The sequence below is a fragment of the Bubalus kerabau genome, chromosome 11 (genome assembly GCF_029407905.1).
Source record: "Bubalus kerabau isolate K-KA32 ecotype Philippines breed swamp buffalo chromosome 11, PCC_UOA_SB_1v2, whole genome shotgun sequence".
In the NCBI taxonomy this organism is placed as follows: Eukaryota; Metazoa; Chordata; class Mammalia; order Artiodactyla; family Bovidae; genus Bubalus; species Bubalus kerabau.
This window is the reverse complement of record NC_073634.1, coordinates 71008482-71029371: the sequence shown is the minus strand read 5'-3', so window position 1 is coordinate 71029371 and position 20890 is coordinate 71008482. Positions and strand designations below refer to the sequence as shown.

At 35.4% G+C, this 20890-nt stretch overlaps 1 protein-coding gene across 2 annotated transcripts in view; it reads right to left on the bottom strand.

Moving 5' to 3' along the window:
• Window positions 1-20890, bottom strand: part of GMCL1 (germ cell-less 1, spermatogenesis associated) — a 55126-nt gene that overhangs the window by 23292 nt on the left and 10944 nt on the right. For both annotated transcript variants that reach the window (XM_055540546.1, XM_055540545.1), the window contains exons 4-9: window positions 20624-20721; window positions 18128-18240; window positions 17108-17173; window positions 15315-15399; window positions 13716-13806; window positions 10832-10969 (exon numbers count right to left, since the gene is read on the bottom strand). In XM_055540546.1, coding sequence (XP_055396521.1) covers window positions 10832-10969; window positions 13716-13806; window positions 15315-15399; window positions 17108-17173; window positions 18128-18240; window positions 20624-20721 — 591 coding nt within the window. The remainder of the gene's footprint in view (window positions 1-10831; window positions 10970-13715; window positions 13807-15314; window positions 15400-17107; window positions 17174-18127; window positions 18241-20623; window positions 20722-20890) is intronic.

Here is a 20890-nt window from a genome sequence, read left to right as displayed (position 1 = left end):
GCTTCAGCAATACGTGAACCATTAACTTCCAGATGTTCAAGCTAGTTTTAGAAAAGGCAGAGGAACCAGAGATCAAATTGCCAACATCTGCTGGATCATCGAAAAAGCAAGAGAGTTCTAGAAAAGCATCTATTTCTGCTTTATTGACTATGCCAAAGCCTTTGACTGTGTGGATCACAATAAACTGTGGAAAATTCTGAAAGAGATGGGAATACCAGACCACCTGACCTGCCTCTTGAGAAACCTATATGCAGGTCAGGAAGCAACAGTTAGAACTGGACATGGAACAACAAGATTGGCTCCAAATAGGAAAAGGAGTATGTCAAGGCTGTATATTGTCACCCTGCTTATTTAACTTATATGCAGAGTACAGCATGAGAAACGCTGGGCTGGAAGAAGCAAAAGCTGGAATCAAGATTGCCGGGAGAAATATCAATCACCTCAGATATGCAGATGACACCACCCTTATGGCAGAAAGTGAAGAGGAACTAAAAAGCCTCTTGATGAAAGTGGAAGAGGAGAGTGAAACAGTTGGCTTAAAGCTCAACATTCAGAAAATGAAGATCATGGCATCTGGTCCCATCACTTCATGGGAAACAGATGGGGAAACAGTGGAAACAGTGTCAGACTTTATTTTTTTGGGCTCAAAAATCATTGCATATGGTGATTGCAGCCATGAAATTAAGACTCTTACCCCTTGGAAGGAAAGTTATGACCAACCTAGATAGCATATTCAAAAGCAGAGACATTACTTTGCCAACAAAGGTCTGTCTAGTCAAGGCTATGGTTTTTCAAGTGGTCATGTATGGATGTGAGAGTTGGACTGTGAAGAAAGCTGAGCGCTGAAGAATTGATGCTTTTGAACTGTGGTGCTGTAGACGACTCTTGAGAATCCCTTGGACTGCAAGGAGATGCTGGGAGGGATTGGGGGCAGGAGGAGAAGGGGACGACAGAGGATGAGATGGCTGGATGGTATCACCAACTCTATGGACATGAGTTTGAGCGAACTCCGGGAGCTGGTGATGGACAGGGAGGCCTGGCGTGCTGTGATTCCTGGTGTCGCAAAGAGTCGGACACAACTGATGAACTGAACTGAATTGAACTGAACTGATGGATTCATGATGGTAAATGTTATCTTCCTTCGCCTTAGGACTCTACTTTAATCACATATATTTAAATCTTTATTTAAAAGTATATTCTTACATTTAATGGTTTTCTTTTCATAGCTCATACTAATTTTCATGTGAGAAACATACCAAAAGTATTATTTTCAGTGTTTACAAAACCTTTAATAGAAAACTGAATAATGGAATGTTCGTGTATGGAATTATCTAAAAGCAACTAAATAATGAGAAGTAAATCATTTCTGAATTATTACATGAATCAAGCACACTCAATAAATAATTCTGACACATTCAGTTCAGTTCAGTCGCTCAGTCGTGTCCGACTCTTTGCGACCCCATGAATCACAGCACGCCAGGCCTCCCTGTCCATCACCAACTCCCGGAGCTCACCCAAACTCATGTCCATCGAGTCAGTGATGCCATCCAGCCATCTCATCCTCTGTCGTCCCCTTCTCCTCCTGCCCCCAATCCCTCCCAGCATCAGAGTCTTTTCCAATGAGTCAACTCTTCGCATGAGGTGGCCAAAGTACTGGAGTTTCAGCTTTAGCATCATTCCTTCCAAAGAAATTCCAGGGCTGATCTCCTTCAGAATGGACTGGTTGGATCTCCTTGCAGTCCAAGGGACTCTCAAGAGTCTTCTCCAACACCACAGTTCAAAAGCATCAATTCTTCGGCGTTCAGCTTTCTTCACAGTCCAACTCTCACATCCATATATGACCACAGGAAAAACCATAGCCTTGACTAGATGGACCTTTGTTAGCAAAGTAATGTCTCTGCTTTTCAATATGCTATCTAGGTTGGTCATAACTTTCCTTCCAAGGAGTAAGCGTCTTTTAATTTCATGGCTGCAGTCACCATCTGGTTTAGATAACTATTATAATTAAAATTACTGTAAATGTAATAGATGTTTTCCTTCAGTAATAAGCGTATTACCTTTTCTACAAAATGAGACTTTGGAAGCTGAGATTTTAAATATTTTATGTAAAAACATGGACTTATTAAAAACCTAAGTAGAAATGGCTTAGCACCATATTTATTTTTTTGTTTTTATTTATTCCCAACTAAAAGGACAGTTTTTCTAATTTTTAAGTTAAGTGATTTGTCTATCTCTACCAAAAGGCAGGGGGTGAAACCCTAGTGCAATTAAAATCTGGATTTTCACTTCATAATTCTCTACCTAATAAAGGTATCCAGATGATTTGCACAGATTTATTAGTGTCCTTTCTTAAAATCCTCCATAAATATACTTTTGAGTGTTTCTTTCCTCAAAATAATATTGTTGCTAAATAACTGCTAAATATCTAGGTGACAAACAATTCATCTTTAGTAGGTAAAGACTAACAGCAAAGCTCATGTGACTCAGTATATCTACAAACATATTCAATCTTACTTGCAATGTATTTGGATTTAAAGTTTTGTTTTACTGTATTTTATTTTTTTAAAAAACAGCTGATCCCTTCCCATTAAAATGATTTCTCAACTCACGACTGGTACTGCTAAATCACTTCAGTCGTGTCCGACTCTGTGCGACCCCATAGACGTCAGCCCACCAGGCTCCCCCGTCCCTGGGATTCTCCAGGCAAGAACACTGGAGTGGGTTGCCATGTCCTTCTCCAATGCATTAAAGTGAAAAGTGAAAGAGAAGTCGCTCAGTCACGTCCAACTCTTCGCGACCCAGCCCACCAGGACCGCAGCCCATCAGGCTCCTCCATCCATGGGATTTTCCAGGCAAGAGTACTGGAGTGGGGTGCCATTGCCTTCAGGTTATGCCTATAGTTTGAAATTCACTGATCTAGAGATAGAATGTGGCTTTTCATGATTCACTTATAAAAATGTAATGAAAATGTTATACATTCACATTCACAAATATCATATAAGCTATATCCCATGAAAATAATTTAAAACTTAGTTTCAACAACTTTTAATAATCTCTTTTGAAACTAAAAAACATTTTTTTTTTTTTTTTTGGTTGTGCCATGCAATTTCCTAAAAGCATTTTTAACAAGTTAAAAATGTGTGTACATATTTTTGTCCCTCCTTTCTTGTCTTAATCTAAAAGTAAAAAGTCAAACTAGAAATCTTTTCAGTCACTGGTAGTTCACCCAATAGCATCAGCCTCAAATAAGTCAACAGAACCACTCATTCGAATGCAGTGCTGACAACTGATATATAAGGAGAAATCCCTAAAAAAAAACAAGACTGAAAAACATAGGATGAAAAGTGAAACAATTTCCTTTATGTAGAGCTTTTAATATGATTATATGCAGACATATCTCCAAAAGGTCGAGTTTGCCAGAATCCTTTTTGGCAGTTAGTGTTCAGTGGAAAGATTCTGTAAAAGTGCCTTCAAGAAACTTCCACTTAGTGAAAACAAGTTCAATCACTTTTTAAAACTTTATCAGACCAAAATCCAAAACAAACTCAGAATGGGCATGTCAAGGTGGCACTGGATAGCACTATCAATCAGCAGTTGCAGATCTAATTGATAACAGTCTTAAATGTAAACACAGTACTTTTCTAATAGAAAATGTACGTCAGAATGAATTTATTTAGATAATTTCTCTTGTTTTATACAAAGGATATGGGGAAGGAGGTCTCCAAAAGCAAACTATTTGAAAATCTAAATGTCTTATTTACAAAACTTTAAAAAACAAACAGAAAAATAAGATACACCCCTAGCTTGCCTAGTATTTTATTGCTTAAATGAAAAAGTGTATATTCAGGTATTTCCTGAGAAATCTGTATGCAGGTCAAGAAGCAACAGTTAGCACTGGACATGGAACAATAGACTGGCTCCAAATCAGAAAAGGAGTACATCAAGGCTGTATATTGTCACCCTGATTATTCGACTTACATGCAGAATACATCATGAGAAATGCCGGGCTGGATGAAGCACAAGCTGGAATCAAGATTTCCAGGAGAAATATCAATAACCTCAGATATGCAGATGACACCACCCTTATGGCAGAAACTGAAGAACTAATGAGCCTCTTGATGAAAGTGAAAGAGAGTGTAAAAGATGGCTTAAAGCTCAACATTCAGAAAACTAAGATCATGGCTTCCGGTCCCATCACTTTATGGCAAATAGATGGGGAAACAATGGAAACAGTGAGACTATATTTTTGGGCTCCAAAATCACTGTAGATGGTGACTGCAGCCATGAAATGAAAAGATGCTTGGTCCTTGGAAGAAAATAAATGACCAACTTAGCATATTAAAAAGCAAAGACATTACTTTGCTAACAAAGGTCTGTCTAGCCAAAGCTATGGTTTTTCCAGTAGTCATGTATGGATGTAAGAGTTGGACTATGAAGAAAGCTGAGTGCTGAAGAATTGATGCTTTTGAACTGTGGTGTTGGAGAAGAGAGTCTTGAGACTCTTCAGAGTCCCGTGGACAGCAAGGAGATCCAACTAGTCCATCCTAAAGGAAATCAGTCCTGAATGAATATTCAATCAGTCCTGAATGAATATGGAAGGACTGATGCTGAAGCTGAAACTTTGGCCACCTGATGTGAAGAACTGACTCATTTGAAAAGACCCTGATGCTGGGAAAGATTGAAGGCGGGAGGAGAAGGGGACGACAGAGGATGAGATAGTTGGATGGCATCACCGATGCGATGGACATGAGTTTGAGTAGGCTCTGGGAGTTGCTGATGGACAAGGAAGCCTAGCGTGCTGCAGTCCACTGGGTTGCAAAGAGTCAAACACAAACGAGCGACTGAACTGATATTCAGGTATATACAACATACAAAAATCTACTCACAACCAGTAAAGCTTATAGCAAAAAACAGCCTATAGGTTGAACTGTTATATGAAGCACATTGTCAGAATTAGATCATGAAGGTGAAGGAAAAAGTCTACATAATAAAAACTCCTATCTGGATAAGTAAGAATATCTTATACAGAGCATCTAGGTATATTAGTATACAAATGGAGTAGTTCAGCTCAAAGATCTTCTTGTATATTAATCTAAAAATCTAGTTCCAAAAGATGACAATTTAACTTACTGAGTACAGTATTTTTCAATAAAACTAATTATATGAATTTCTGTATTATATCTTTCCATTTTAAGCAACTTATTTTCATAAAATTCATACTTTAACAATTATCATCTCTACCTTACAAAAATATTAAAAATTTCCCCATTATATCCACAACAGTAATTCTTGACATTAAAAAGTTACAAGGATACCCGTAAGGGAATAAATCTATTTCACTACTTTGTTATCAAGAGCCAAATTAAACATACTTGAAAAAATGGTGATTCAAAATTACTGCTTGTTTATACAATTGGATATGCAACTTTAAAGAGATTAAACACAGTGGAATTCTTTTAAGTAATCAGTAAGTTGCAGTTGGGGACTTCCCTATAGCTCAGATGGTAAAGAATATGCCTGCAATGTAGGAGACCTGGGTTCGACCCCTGGGTCAGGAAGATCTCCTGCAGAAGGAAAGGCAACCCACTCCAGTATTCTTGCCTGCAGAATTCCAAGGACAGAAGAGCCTGACAGGTCACAAAGAGTCCACGAGGTCACAAAGAGTCCAACACATGCTTACTCAGGCTAAGCAACTAACACACACACAAGATGCAGTTTAAAAAAAAAAGGGGGGCACCGGGGGACTTTAGAACAGGAAAGACTTGGGGTGGCATTTGAGCTCTGCTTCTAACTAGCTGTGTGACAGGATAGTAATATTTCATGTATAAAACGGGAACAATTACCTTGATAATTTTAAAGATTATGTTACATAATAGACATTAAATGCATAATCTGGCATATTACTGGGACACTAAAGAATTTACACACTTTTTCTTCTCCCCTTTATAGTTCTTAGGTTAGGAATTAGAATCTAAACTTATTTGATAGAGTAAATGCAGTAGATTTATTCCCTTATGGGTATCCTTGTAACTTTTTAATGTCAAGAATTACTGTTGTGGGTATAATGGGGAAACTTTTAATATTTTTGTAAGGTAGAGACGATAATTGTTAAAGTATGTTTTAGGACACAATTTTAGTTTACACAAACTGAGTGTCTACTACCTATCAAGTACCTAAGAGAAAAAGATGAAAAACATATGGCCCAAGAGGGCCACAGATATATTCTATACTAGAGTAACCTAGCAAGAGATAATGATGCCTTAACAAGGAAGTGGTAGCAGGTAAAAAAAAAAAAAAGGTTTGAGAATTATCTAAGAAAAAAATATACAGGACATGGTAAATGGATGTGGAAGAAAAGAGTTTGAGGAGGAATAGGATGACTTTCAGGATTCTGCCATTTTTGTGAGGCTGGGCAAGTTATTAATGTTGATGACTGATAAGCAAATATAGGAAGAAAAAAGAATGCAGGGACTAGGACTGGAGGGGAAAGATTAAGTATTTTTTTTGAATAGATGAACTGAAGCAATTTATAGATGGCACGCTATCAGTTGGATATCTAAGTATGAAACTCAGGGAAGAGGTCAGAACTGTATTCTCTCAATAAATCATAGGAATGAAGGAAATCATTTGGGGACACTATGTAGAAGGAAAAGATCAATGAGCCAAGGGCACCCTTAGGAGGTTAAGAGGTAGGCAGAGTAAGAGAAACTTACACAAGAAAATGAATGGTCAGAGGGACAGGGAAAGAATCAGAAGAGTATAGTATTTGTAAACTAAGTTAGTACTGTACAGAATTAAAGAAAAAACTAACAAACCATGATATAAAATGCTAGGGAAGTTAAAATAGGACTAACATAAGATCACTAGATTTTAAAAACAGGACAATCCTAACTTTTGCTAGAAAGTTTTAGTAAAATAATGGGGGCAAAAGACAGATTGTAGTGGGTTGAGAAAAGTCTGAAAGGTAAGAAGATGAAGACAGCAACTATAGACTACTCTGAAGAAGGTGATTTTAAGGCAGAGGAATAGTTACCATGAAGGGGACTCAGGGTCCAGATGGGAGTGGAGGGATTTTTGTTTTGTTAATGAGAGGTTTGACCATATTTATAAGCTGAGGGAGAACAGGAAGGGCTGAAGATACATATTATAAAATGATAGCATAAATTTATAGATTATGAACACAGAAGGAAGTTGGCCTGAAGAGAAAGGGAGCACCTCAACCTCTGGGACAGGACAGGAAGGAGAGGTGAGTAAACTAGGAATCTGAATAAATCTTTGCCTGATTATCTTGAATTTATATAAAAAACAACAGAGTTCCCATGGGCTTCTCCTAGTAACTCAGTCGGTAAAGAATCTGCCTGTGATGCAGGAGACACAGGCTTGATTCCTGGGTCGACAAGATCCCCTGGAGAAGGAAATGGCAACCCACTCCAGTATTCTTGCCTGGAGAATCCCATGGACAGAGGAGCCTGGCAGGCTACAGTCCACAGGATCACAAGAGTCAGACACGACTTAGCGACTAAACCACCACCACCCACTGATAGTGAGGTGACTGGAGAGGAAGCTTGAACAGAGGGGAAGAGGTTTGATAAACGATTGCTGAAGCAAATTAAAAACAGTGACCAAGTAAAAGTGATATAAGGAGTCCCAAGGTACAAGCTTAGCAATGAAATATGAGTTTGCAGTGGCACCAATACAAAAGTTATAGAATGTTCTGGAGCAGTACTCAGCACAAAGTAGAGGGTATTAGAACAAAGAAGGTTTAGTTTAGTTTCAGAATTTTGTAAAGTAGGACAGAAAGTTGAAGGCAACTGTGAGAGAGAGCGGTTCAGATGATCTAATATGAAATCCAGATCTGAAAGGAAGAAAAAAGCAGGAGGCTTGAAAGACCGGCAGAAAATGGAGTTTAAAATGGACTGGAAATCAAATAACAGTGTAAGAGGAATGAGACTATGAACCATCTAGAAGGTTATTTATAGCCTGCAAACTACTGGATTTCTGATGCTGAGAAATTTGGGGTTACAGAAAGATTCAAATGTAGCAAGGGCTTAATGATCAGCAGATAAATGTTACAGGAGTTAAGGTCAAATTACTCAGAGGCTAGTAAATGTAATGATAATATGGACACATTACATTACCGAAGAAGGGTGGAGAATTCATTTCACATTTAAATGAATGTGAAAGAAAAGACTGGGGGTCAGAAGAGAAAGAAGAGAGTATGAGCTGGATCACATGCAACAAGGATTTAGAAAGGGCACTGAGGTGGCTGGGCCGATGACTATCTGGCCTCCTAACCCTTTATTAGCAGGATGTGTTGAGAGAAAGTCTTCCACAGAGGGAAAATACTCTCTTCTGAGAGAGCTAAATAAAATGGAGGGAATATAGGAGAGGACATAAAGAGAAAGGTCTGGGAAAGATGGTAACAAGATAGGTCAGAGGTATCAATGGGGAGGGAAGCAAGACAATGAGAGTATAGAACAAAACAGACTTAATGACCTCACCTAAGGTAAATCTAAGGAGCTGGACCACTAAAAAGGGTGAGCACAAAAGAACTCATGCTTTCAATTGTGGTACTGGAAAAGGCTCCTGAGAGCTCCTTGGACTGCAAGGAGATCAAACCAGTCAGTCCTAAAGGAAATCAACTCTGAATACTCATTAGAAGGACTGATGCTGAAGCTGAAGCTGCAATACTTTGGCCACCTGATGCAAGGGGTCTACTCACTGGAAGATCCTGATGCTGGGAAACATTGAAGGCAAAAGGAGAAGGGGGTGGCAGAGGATGAGATGGTTAGATAGCGTCACCAAGTCAATGGACATGAACTTGAATAAACTCCAGGAGATGGTGAAGGACAGGGAATCCTGGTGTGCTGCCGTCCATGTTGTCACAAAGAGTTTGACACAACTGAACGAATGAACACAACAAATCTAATTCTATGAAATAATGGAATTCAACCGCGCTCAACACAGTTAAATCCTAAAATACTACCATGTTTTTACACAAAGTCTGGATTTAATTTGGAATTAACAGGTGGCTCAGACGGTAAAGCATCTGCCTACAATGCGGGAGGACCCAGGTTCAGTCCCTGGGTCAGGAAGATCTCCTGGAGAAGGAAATGGCAACGCACTCCAGTATTCTTGCCTGGAAAATCCCATGGACGGAGGAGCCTGGTAGGTTATAGTCAGTCCGTGGGTTTGCAAAGAGTCAGACACGACTGAGTGACTTCATTTTCTATTAAAATTTTAATTTTTTTCTCATTTAATCTCCATTTGAATTTAATTCTGACCTAATGATGATAAAAAATGTATATATTAAAATTTCCCAGATTACTGAACATACAACTGAATAATGTTAACACATTTGGCACTATTTCTGAAAAATGATCAGCGAATTTTAGCTAAATAACAAACTATTTTCACTTATTTCAAATCTAGGATACATTCCTATTGAGAGCATATACCAAGGTATCTTGAAGATGTGAGCTATGTGGCCACTTTTTGCCCTCTCACAAACAGCATGGGATTTAATTTTAGTTATACCCTGCTTTTGAAATGATAATTTATTCGGATATACAGGAAAAACTATTTGTCCATTTATATTTTAAAATGAAAAAAGTGCCCTCTATTTTAATTTTAAGTCAGAAAAAATCTTGGATGAAATCTGGTCAGAAATTTGGGATCTAAATTCTTTTCGATTTTATATTAAAGCAAAATATTTCAGACTAGAAATATTTATGCCCATCTTACATTCCAAAAATATAAAGCTTATCCTCTTGCATCACAGACACACCTAAATTAAACTACTTTAAAACAGACTTTATTTTTTAAACTCTTTAAAAATTCATTAGAGAGAGCCTTAAAAGAAGTATGATTAGAGTGGGAGTATGGAATAAGCCCTGGCATCCAATGTCACACACTGCTAGTGTCTGGTGTATAATATACACTAAAACTAGTATAAAGCTGCTATACTAAAGGGGCACATGATCTTCAAATGAAGTGGTGACTGAGCAAACAAACAAATCTCAGACCCACAACCCACACAAATATAATACAAATGAATTATACAAAATTAACAAAAAAGCACTGTCTATAAACCTGCCTAGAGTGATTTTATTAAAAAATGCATTACTTTAACTACCAGAAATGTTAACTCTCAGTTTGTTTTCTATTGAATACCCTTATAAATAAATGTACCGATTTCAACAATTTAAATCTATAAACACAATTATGTTAAAAACTAAGGTGTCAAAAAATTATAATTTTCAGATAAATCTATACAAATTTACAAGTAAATCTTCAAATGCTACTTTCTATTTCTTAAATGTGAATATAGTACTAAATTTAATCCTACACAAACACTAGACACTTAACTTAGAAAATTAAAACAGTAATTGTTTCACAAGTTTTAAGTCATAACTAGCAAAGATATTACATTTGCTTTGACATAAAGTTTAAGACTAGGATATGAAAAAGAAAACAGCAAATTTAAGGAGTATTAATAGAAAAAGAAGTTGACCTTTAAATAACACTTCAGAAGTCAAAGTCTAGTCCAAAACAGTGTACTGGTAAAGCAAATTAAAGAACACCCACATTATAGAATACTATACAGCCACTTAAATGTTCTGAAGAGTATTTAAAGATATGGGAAGATACTCATAATATATAATGTGAACACAGAAAATTATCTACATGGTATGATTCTGCTTGGTATAAAAATCCTTGCTGGAATTAAGGATAACTTCTATTTTCTTCATTATTATTTTTCTATGATATATATATTACTATTACAATCAGAAATATTTTACTTAAAATCACAATTTTATCCTGTTCTTACCTGAAGGTACTAGAGAATCTTGTTCAATAATTCTTGCGGAGGCCAAATCACTGATAATATACTGTAACCTTAAATGTCTGAATACTGACACAAATGGTTTTCCTTGCTCAGTTTCAAGGAAGGTCATACCTTCAAAATCTACAAAACAAATAAAACCACACAAAAAAGCTTAAACTAAATAGCCATTCTTTTCAAAATGTATTATCTCTTCAAACTTGGGGAGATTTAGAAAAAAAGCCCCAGGAAATTAACTTTGGTCCTAATTAGACCCTTGGGCTGGGAATTCAATTGATGCCTTTCTGGGGGTTGGAGCTGACAGCACATAGCCCAGCAAGGTGGGAAAGGAAGGGTTGAGAATGGTAGTCGAGGGTATGATATCTTTCCAGAATCACTTTTCCCAGGGACTGAACACTTCAGTGGAACTCTAGCCCAAATGCCTCATTCAAGGGTCTTCACAAGACACAGAGGACCCGGAACATTTCTTGGCATCTTTATAATTTACACTTTAGTTACAAGCGATGAACATTACTTAAAACCTTAATTCTGTACTACAATACAAAATAAGATACAAAGACATTGTAGCTGTGAATCTGCAACACAAGGGTAGTATTTATTGTTAAAATAATTCAAAGTTATAGATTTTTTCTTCTAGGGAGAATTTAAGCTTATTTCCAAAAATACTCTCAGCTGCATTCCAATATGCTCTCATGAGTGGGAACGAAAGGTCTGCTGCTATCAAGCATGGACTTGTACATAATCCTTAGCCTGTTTTCTGTTACAAGGTATACCCACAGCAGTGGACTCAGCCTTGTTGCTTTGATAGGAAATAAAGGAAGCAATCCTTAAGTATAACTATGCAGAAAATTTGCTAAATTTCTGTTGTTCTCTTGGTCCTGATGCATATATATCTGAAAAGACAAATAGTTAAGATAACCTAAGAGGAATATTGGGCTTCCCCTGGGCTTTCCTGGTGGCTCAGACGATAAAGAATTTGCCTGCAATGAGGGAGACCTGGCTCAATGCCTGGGTCAAGAAGATCCCCTGGAGAAGCAAATGGCAACACACTCCAGTATTCTTGCCTGGAGAATCCCATGGACAGAAGAGCCCGGTGGGCTATAATACATGGCGTCGCAAAAGAGTCGGACACGACTGAGCGACTAAACAACAACAAAGAGGAATATACTAAAATATAGTGGGTAAGGGCTACAAGTGATCTTTTTGGTCTTATTTTCTCGGTATCTGTCACTTTTATAATTTAAAAACTGTTTGAAATAAACTTCTGAAGTCCCCTTTGAAAAACAAGGGCATCAGACATACATTCTGCCTTATGCAGTAAATGTTTCCCTGCAAAGTTTTCTTAAACTGTATACTTTTATACTACTGAGGCTGGGACAGAGAGCCTAGAGTGGGAAAACCAGAAGGCAGAGGGGACCACAGTTTCCTATTCTAGCTTCTGCCACTTAGACTACAAAGTAATTTCTTTCTTGATGGACTGTTGCAGTTAATCCAATTGGAGCTCAAAAGAGCATAAATTTATGTCAAAATTTACCTAACATCTACTGCTTCTATTGACCCGCTTTGTTTTTTTAACTTCTCTACCTTCATCTTTTTCAGCTTTTACTTCTGTTTTTAACTTAAATTTTCTCCTCTACTTTTTTCCTTTCCAATTTCTTAAATCCCTCTTTAACTTCCATAAAGTATAACTTAAGACAGAAATTTAATGTTTTATTCTTGAAGCAAATCAAGTTAGATTTTATTGCTATGGTCATTTATACATTTTGGTTCATGAGCTTCAAGGAAAAACAATTAGCTAGTAAATCTCACTACATAATTCTAGAAAATTTATTTAAATAAGACTAAAAGATCACACTGAATTTTAATATAAGAGCCTCTATTCATCAATACACCTTTAAAAAAGTTAAAAAACAATCTAAACTGAAAGATAAATGCAACACATATTTGTGACAAAGAATTGGTTATCAAGAATATATAAAGAATGCCCATAAATCAGTAAGAAAAGACAATTTCAATACTAAAATAGGAAAAAGACCTGAACAGACATTTCACAGAAGAAGAAACATATGCTGATAAACACACAAAGAACTGTTCAATCTCTTCAGTTTTCAAGGAAATGAAAATCAATACCACAGTATAATAGTTCAATTCAATAACAACAAAAAACAGGATGATATGTTGTCCAGGAGTGAGTTGAATCTGGCTTGTACTGGCTCACAGGAGCTCATGGCATGCATTTCTTTCCAACTCCACATTTAGTAGTATCATGTTAGCCTGAAATTAGTCATGCTAAGAAAATTTATCATTAAAAATTTTTTTTAAATGCTATAAATAAGTGATTATGTTTTCAGAAAACCAGCTTACTAGCACATCACTATGTTATGCATTCATGTTAAGACATGTGTAGAATGCCATAACATTATTTTTTAAAAGCAAGGGAAAAATAAACACAAAACTAAAGACAGTGGTTGGGGAAAGCTGAAGTGACACAACAGGAAAGAAGCACATGAATAGACTGAATTTTTAATGTTCAAGTACTTGATTAGTTCATTGAGGTTCAATACATTATTTTTTTTTTTTTTTTAAAGAAAAAGGTAGTTATGCATAGGTAAAAAATGATAGTGAACTAAGAAAATCATGAACTAAGGACTGTGATTTTTATCTACTTTTTTGCTCCTGATGGCCATTAAATTTTTTTTTCTGTAATCTCTTTTATCCAACCTAAATTTTTTCAGTATAAATAAGGGGCTGAGTTAGATCATTCCCAACGTCCTCTCCAGCTCTAAAATTCTCTATTTATCAATAAATCAGGGCTCAATTTTAATTAAATTTCAATAAAAAAAGTTCTGAATAACAATTTTAATCACACCTTTTTTCTTCTTAGAAAACCAGACATCTGTTTCAGTCAAAAGCTGTTTTAAAGATCCATTCCAAGAAGGCACAAGTTGAAGGAACATCCACTAGATTAAAAAAAATAAGTAAGAAAAAAACCCCGTAAAACTTCATCATTTTGAGTTCACATTTTCAAACTGCTTTCTTAAAACAGAGTATCTAAAAATTTAATTTCCATTTTATAAGCAAGTGAAGGAAGTAAAACTATTACATGATATGCTCATGATAAGCCTTAAATTCATCATGGCATTAATCGTGGTCCAAAGATAAAAACTAGATGAGCATATAAGGAATAAGCTAATACCTGAAAAATATTTATGGTTTCAAATGCACTATAGTTTTAGTATTAAAAAGGTAAATGTTCTACATGTATGTGTACACACATACATATAAAATATACTGTATTATAGAGTGTAGATACAACACATATATACAATATATAAAATATACTAATTTATTTTACTCAATTAATTAAGTTTCACGACATACTATGTGAGATTATAAAAGAAATTAAATATGCGAAAAAGGAATTTCTCATTGTCTAACTGCTGTTGAGACAGTATGCAGAGTAATGAAGAACATGAATTTTTAAATCCTGGCCCTGTCAACTAATAGAGAGGGAAATTACCTAATTTCTCTGGGCTTTAATTTCTTCATTTGCAAGATGAGCTTATATGATAATATGTCAACCTCACAGGACATTAGAATTAATATGGGTAACATACTTAGAGCAGTGTCTAGCACATAGTGAACATTCAATACTTATGAGAAAGAATGAATGCTACCAGTGGCTCAGAGATAGAAATGGGCTGTCTACCTTCCTTTAATGACAGGTTACCACATTTACTAAACTTCCTTGAGGAAAAATAGTAATAGAATCTCACCCAGAAGGTGACTCATTCCCAGGTTTCATGACCACGTTAATGTAAACTTGGTGCTAAGGACAAAAGGCTAACAGCAAAATCATGCCGTGGGGAAAGCACAGACTAGAACTCACAGACCTGGGTTCTGTCTCATGTCTGCCATGAAGTAATTGTAAGAATTCTAAGTGTTACCATCTACAGAACAAAAGTAACAGCCCACTTGTCTCTTCAGAGTTGTGAAAACTAAATTATACTAAAAATGTTGAAACCTTACAAAAGGATGAAGTGAGACATATGTCTCAAGTACAAAAGACCTGTAAAAGAATCTCAACATTCTCTAGAAAAATTTGTTAAAAATTTCATCATAAAGTTATTAATTCAACTAAAGCTCAATTCTAAAAACATTTCTGAAAACTGCATAAAATATTTAACATTACTGATCATGTAAATAACATGTTACTTATTGGAAAAAAAAAAAAAACCTTGGAAAAAACAAATGTATTCCTAGAAGAGAAAAGTATAAAGAATACAATTAAAATTACTCATGATACCAATTCCCTAAGCCTAAAGACTTAACATTCTGGCATATGTCCCTTTCCTTTTCTTGCATGTATAACCACTCTCTCACCACTGGACACTAGCTATTTTCAGTTTTTCACTATTATAAGCAATGCTGAGTGGCTATCTTTACACATATCATATTATGGAAATACCTTTTTAAGGGCTGTGTACACATCCATCTCCACTTGCATCACAAACAAGTTAGATGAACCAATGAGTTGTTTCATGACATTTATACTAGAAAAGATAAAATAGAAGTAGTGAGCCTCTCTTTATACAAAAGTTAAAGACTCTGGTAGGACTGAAAATGTTTTTAAAAGTCTTTTTTATCAGAAGAAAACATGGAATTAAAAAACTACATCAGTCTTTTTGCCCAAGACAAAGAATCTTAGACAAAAACAATCTATTTGAATGTAGGAATACTTATAATTCAGACTGTATGCTGCAAAAGGTTTTTTCTTGCACTGCTGAGGAAACAAAGAGCTTGCTCCACTGATTAACCAAGGTAAAGCAAAGTCCTAATAAGATAAGTTTTAGCATGCTCTCATAAAGTAGCAGCCTTCCCTTTCTTTTGCCTTTCCCTTTCATTCAATTAAAAAAAATTCTGTCAAAATTCACTGAAGAAGATATATCTTCAAAGTAACCTTTTACTTCCAGGCTTAAGAGAACTGCTTAGTCATAAAACAAGTTTTTATTTTATTAAGGGAGTAACATAAAAAAATAAGTGTTAGTGTAAATTTAGAATGGAAATGATATTACTAGCTCTTTTCTTTTTTCCCCTTCCCCCCACTACCCTAAACAAGCCAGAAGAGCATCTGAATTTTTAAGATGACCACTATGATTTATTTTCCTTTTGAAAAAACCTCAATGAGAATTATAGAAGATAAAAAGTGTTTCTAATGACTTTATGCCTTGACATCATTAGATGATGATTTTCTGGTAGAATACAATACATCTCAAATCTTTCTATCAAAGTATCTCTTAAGGGTAGATGAAAGGAAAGGACCCAGGAATCTAGGAGAAGGCTAGCCATAAAAATAACATTTCTATTAATTTTTGTATTTATAAGCCCAAAGAAACTTGATTTCTCTCCATTCCACGATGTATTTAAACATAAAAATGTTTACTTCTCTCCTACTCCTCCCTACCTTTCTCCCCTCAAAAAGTCAGCAAAATTGACAAACCAATAAGCCACTGAATGTGGCTTTGGTTTTGTACATAACAAAGCCTTTGGTTTTGTACATTTCCATCAGAATGCTATACACTCCCAGGGACATTTGTACCCCTGTTTCAGAAGCATCATTGTCAAGGTACTGCAGTCCTGAAAGTGATTATGGCCTTTAAAAAAGTTCATTCCCACTCTGAATTTCTCAGACCCATAGCAGATATGTTAGCTCCATTATTATAAATAGGTTCAGAGAGAGCAGAGACCATGACATAATCATCTCTGCCTCCTTAAAAGCCCTTAACAGAGTACCTTTACACATAGCCGTCATTCAGAAATTACTTGAAGGGAGGAAGGAAGAACAAGCAAACTAAATCAAAAGACCACCTTAATTGTGAATTTAATTTCATCAGTCTTAGTAACAAGTTTAAGACAATTTTCTCAAATGTAATTTCTGGATAATAAGAGATAGTGGTTTTTAAAATAAATGTTTAGATTCTTTAAGAGTCCAGCTAAAGTGAGGTAACCCTAGAGACTTTCTATAGTTTTACAGCAGCAATGAATTTTTCCATTAAAATTGATTAAAACAGTAGACATAATATGCCCTGTATAAAAAAAAATGCATTGTATCATTTGCAACAAAGGAAAGAAACTTAGATACATTTCATTAAGTTCACTTTTTCATAATATACTTTTGTTTATACAAAAATGTCTTGCATACTTTTAACAAATGAAGAACAGTCTTTTGGATAATTATGAAGCTATTTAAAATTCAAATACCTGAGTTCTTTAAAAAGTTCAACATTCTGGTGAGTCATCAAATTGTTTAGAAGCCATTCAAGGCACCTGAAATTAAAACATGGAATTATTTCATTATATAGTATATATTTATGATTTATTAAGCAGGACATACAGTTAAAGTAAAAACAGAATATTAATCTTGCTAGGACATGCTCAAATATTTTAATTTAACAACTGGAAATTTAGTACTGATTTTGTCAGCAGTTAGTAAGGGAATATTCCCTTAATATTAATAAGAGCCTTTCTAATTGAGAAAACTTCATTTTCAAGTTTGTGTTAAATGGTTTATGAAGGACCTTACATACTTCTGTTACCTTCTTTATAATTTGAAAATGGGTACTGCAATTCTCAAGACTTAAAAACACTGCCAGTAGTTGCACTGATATACAGTCAGCCCTCGGTATCCGCAGGTTCTGTATCCGTGGATTCAACCAACCGAGAATTGAAAATATTGGAGAAAAAAATAATAACTTCAGAATGTTCCAGAAAGCAAAACTTAAATCTGTCGCAAGACAGCAACTATTTACACAGCATTTACACTGGATTTATAACTATTTACATAGCCTTTACATTGGTATTATAAGTAATCCAGAAATGATTCACAGTATACAGAAAGATGGTTACTTGAATATACTAGACCATTAAATAAGGGAGGTGAGCAACCGCAGATTCTGGTATCCACCCAGGTCCTGGAACTAATCCCCTGCGGATAGTGAGGGACGACTGTAATGGCTATTATGCCTACTGCTTTAAAACATTTAATAGAAGTGTACTGTAAAGAGGGACCATAGTTTTTATAAGCATGTATAACCCACCCACAGTCACAGAGACCACACGTTTGAAGAATTTACTAATTAGTCCAAATATAAAAAGGAACCTTTTATAGCAAATTCTATTCTTTTCTCTCTTTTTTTAAAATAGCCATACATTCTCTTAAGAAACCAAAGCAGTCAAATTCCCAAAAGTGGAATGAGAGGAAACACAAGTAAGGTAACTCACTTTTTCTTTACAGAATCTAGTCCATAGGTCCCTGCCGATGTGTAATAGCCACACACAGTTTTCACATTAATTGTCTCCTTCATTGTCTCACCACACTGCTGTATTAAACCATCCTGTAAATATAAATAACCACTGGAAAGGCCCATTTCATACGGGAAAAATTAGCTCTGAACATGTGCTTTCACATATTAAAAAGGAAAAAAAAAAAGGAAGAAAGAAAGAAAACCACTAAGTGCAGCAAGCCTAAGTCTTTTTTGAAAGTCCAGTAAAAATTGCTAAAAAAAAAAAAAAAAAAAATCCAGCAAGTATTCAACTGAATACTTGAACTGAAAAATGGAAGGGAGAGGGTAAAAGCAGTAAGACAGAGATAAAAATTGCTACTCTCTTTTCTGTTCTCCTCTCTGGGACCTTTGCAAACTTAAGCAGCATTCTGTTTTGCCTGTTCTTTTAAAACTAAGACCTTTTTACACAGACGACTATGTGATGGGCTAGGCAAGTACACAGTATGAATGAACAGCAAGCTGTTATTGAAGTTTAAAACACCTATCAATATCTAAGAAATACACCTAAGACAAATATAGTATTGTTTTAAACTTACATTGAAATTTTAATCTAAAATGTTTATATAGAAGATTTCAAATAGCTAATTTTATTTAATATAGGGAAAGAATTATCATTTTTTACTCAAATTTCTGAGCTATATTCACCATGCAAGAGTATTACTGTTAAATAGCTAAGTCATAAAGATAATGCAGAAAGTGAGTTTACTCAAATTTTTGAACTACATCCACCATGCAAGAGTATTATTGTTAAATAGCCAAGTCACACAGATAATGCAGAAAGTGAATTTAGAATAAAACCGAAAAAGGATTAAAAGTTACAAAAGTATAATTATTGAAAATAAGTATCAAAAGGATCAAAACGTTAAAAAGTCAAATTACCTCAGCCAGGGATATTTAACAAGCTATTAACTATTATTTCAAATAAACCAGTATATAAAAATGCCACATAAGAAGAAACTTAACTTTTTAAAATGATCAAAATAAAATGTTGACTCAAACTGGGATTTCAAACTTTCCGGCAAGCTATTCTAGACTCCGCCCCTTTCCTTTTAAAATCCATCTGTGTCATCAGGTCTAGTGGATAATCCCTGCTTAACCTCGCCAGTATCCAGTTTTCCTCTTCATGCTTTTTACCCTCATCTAGACCCTCCTATGGATTACTGCAATAGGATTTATACTCAACTTTCCTTTCAGCTCATCCTTCACATTGATCCCAAGCATTCTTCCTAAAATACAACTTTGTCTTTCCTCGGATTAGAACTTTTCAAAAGCACTTATGCAAAGTGTTAACTTTTTAAAAGGTACTGAGGGACTTTCGTGATCTGGCCTCTGCCTCTTTTTCTCCAACCCTTCTTCTATTCTATGCTAGATCTGTGTTCCACTCAGATTTTCTAATGCTCCATTATTTTCTCATTTCTATGTCTTAGTTTTCTGCATGAAATGCTTTTTCTTTCCCTCTCTTCTTACTTCACAAGATAAACACATTTTTAGTTTTTAAGACTCAACCTCAAACACAACTTCCTTCTCTGACACCACCAGGTTAAACTGACCACTTCGCACATCCACTAAGTGCTACAGAAAGTTTATCATCATATCTATAATATTGGACAGCTCTTACTTTAGTTTTTGGGCCTGTATATCAACTCTTCCTCCTCGACTCTACACACATTATATTGTGAGCTTCTTGAAGGCACAGATATCTTTATTAACCTCTGGATCTCTATGCCTAGCTTGACACACTGCTCAATATACTTCTGTTGAATGAACAAATCTGTCATTCTGTCAATAGATCATATACATTTAGGTGGTTTACACACAATTATTTCCTAAGAAAACATTTACATAGTAAACACTCAATGTTTTCCGAATCCATGAACTATATGAATTAATAATCAAATCATAAGCCACTTGCTTCATAATAGTCAAGATAAGTCATTAATGCACAGAAAGAAGTGAAAGTCGCTCAGTCATGTCTGACTCTTTGCGACCCCATGGGCTGTACAGCCCATGGAATTCTCCAGGCCAGCATACTGGAGTTGGTAGCCTTTCCCTTCACCAGGGGATCGTCCCAACCCAGGGACTGAACAGGTCTCCTGCATTGCAGGTGGATTCTTTACCAGCGGAGCCACAAGGGAAGCCCCATTAATGCACAGAAATCTATAAATGGATTTAGACAAGTATATTTGTTTCACATTATAGTCATTCTAAGATCTCTACATAGAAACAGCCTGCATTCATTTTACACAAATATCAAGACCCTCCTCATTTTGTAGTAAAGTTTTTGGTTAAACATTTTAAATGATTTATCACAAAAGAAATATTTATATATTCATTTTAAAAATTATAAAAGCTAGGTTTTATTATTGTTTTTGGAAGGGATACCTTGAAACAAAGACACAAGTGTTATTATTTTTTGAGTAATAGGCATACTTACCAATTGCAGCATACAAGCTGCTGCCAAAATGGCAATGACTCGACTTGGCTTTATTAAGACATCATCTCGATACAATGACCCAAATGCCACCTGAAGTGCTAAAAGCAAAATACATAGATAGAATAAAATAACAATTTTAGCTGTAAGAATATTACAAGAATAAGGACAATCTTCATACACTAAGACATATGTCTAAATCTAGTCTAAAAGGATAAGATGATCATCACTAATAAAATTACTGCTGCTGCTAAGTTGCTTCAGTCGTGT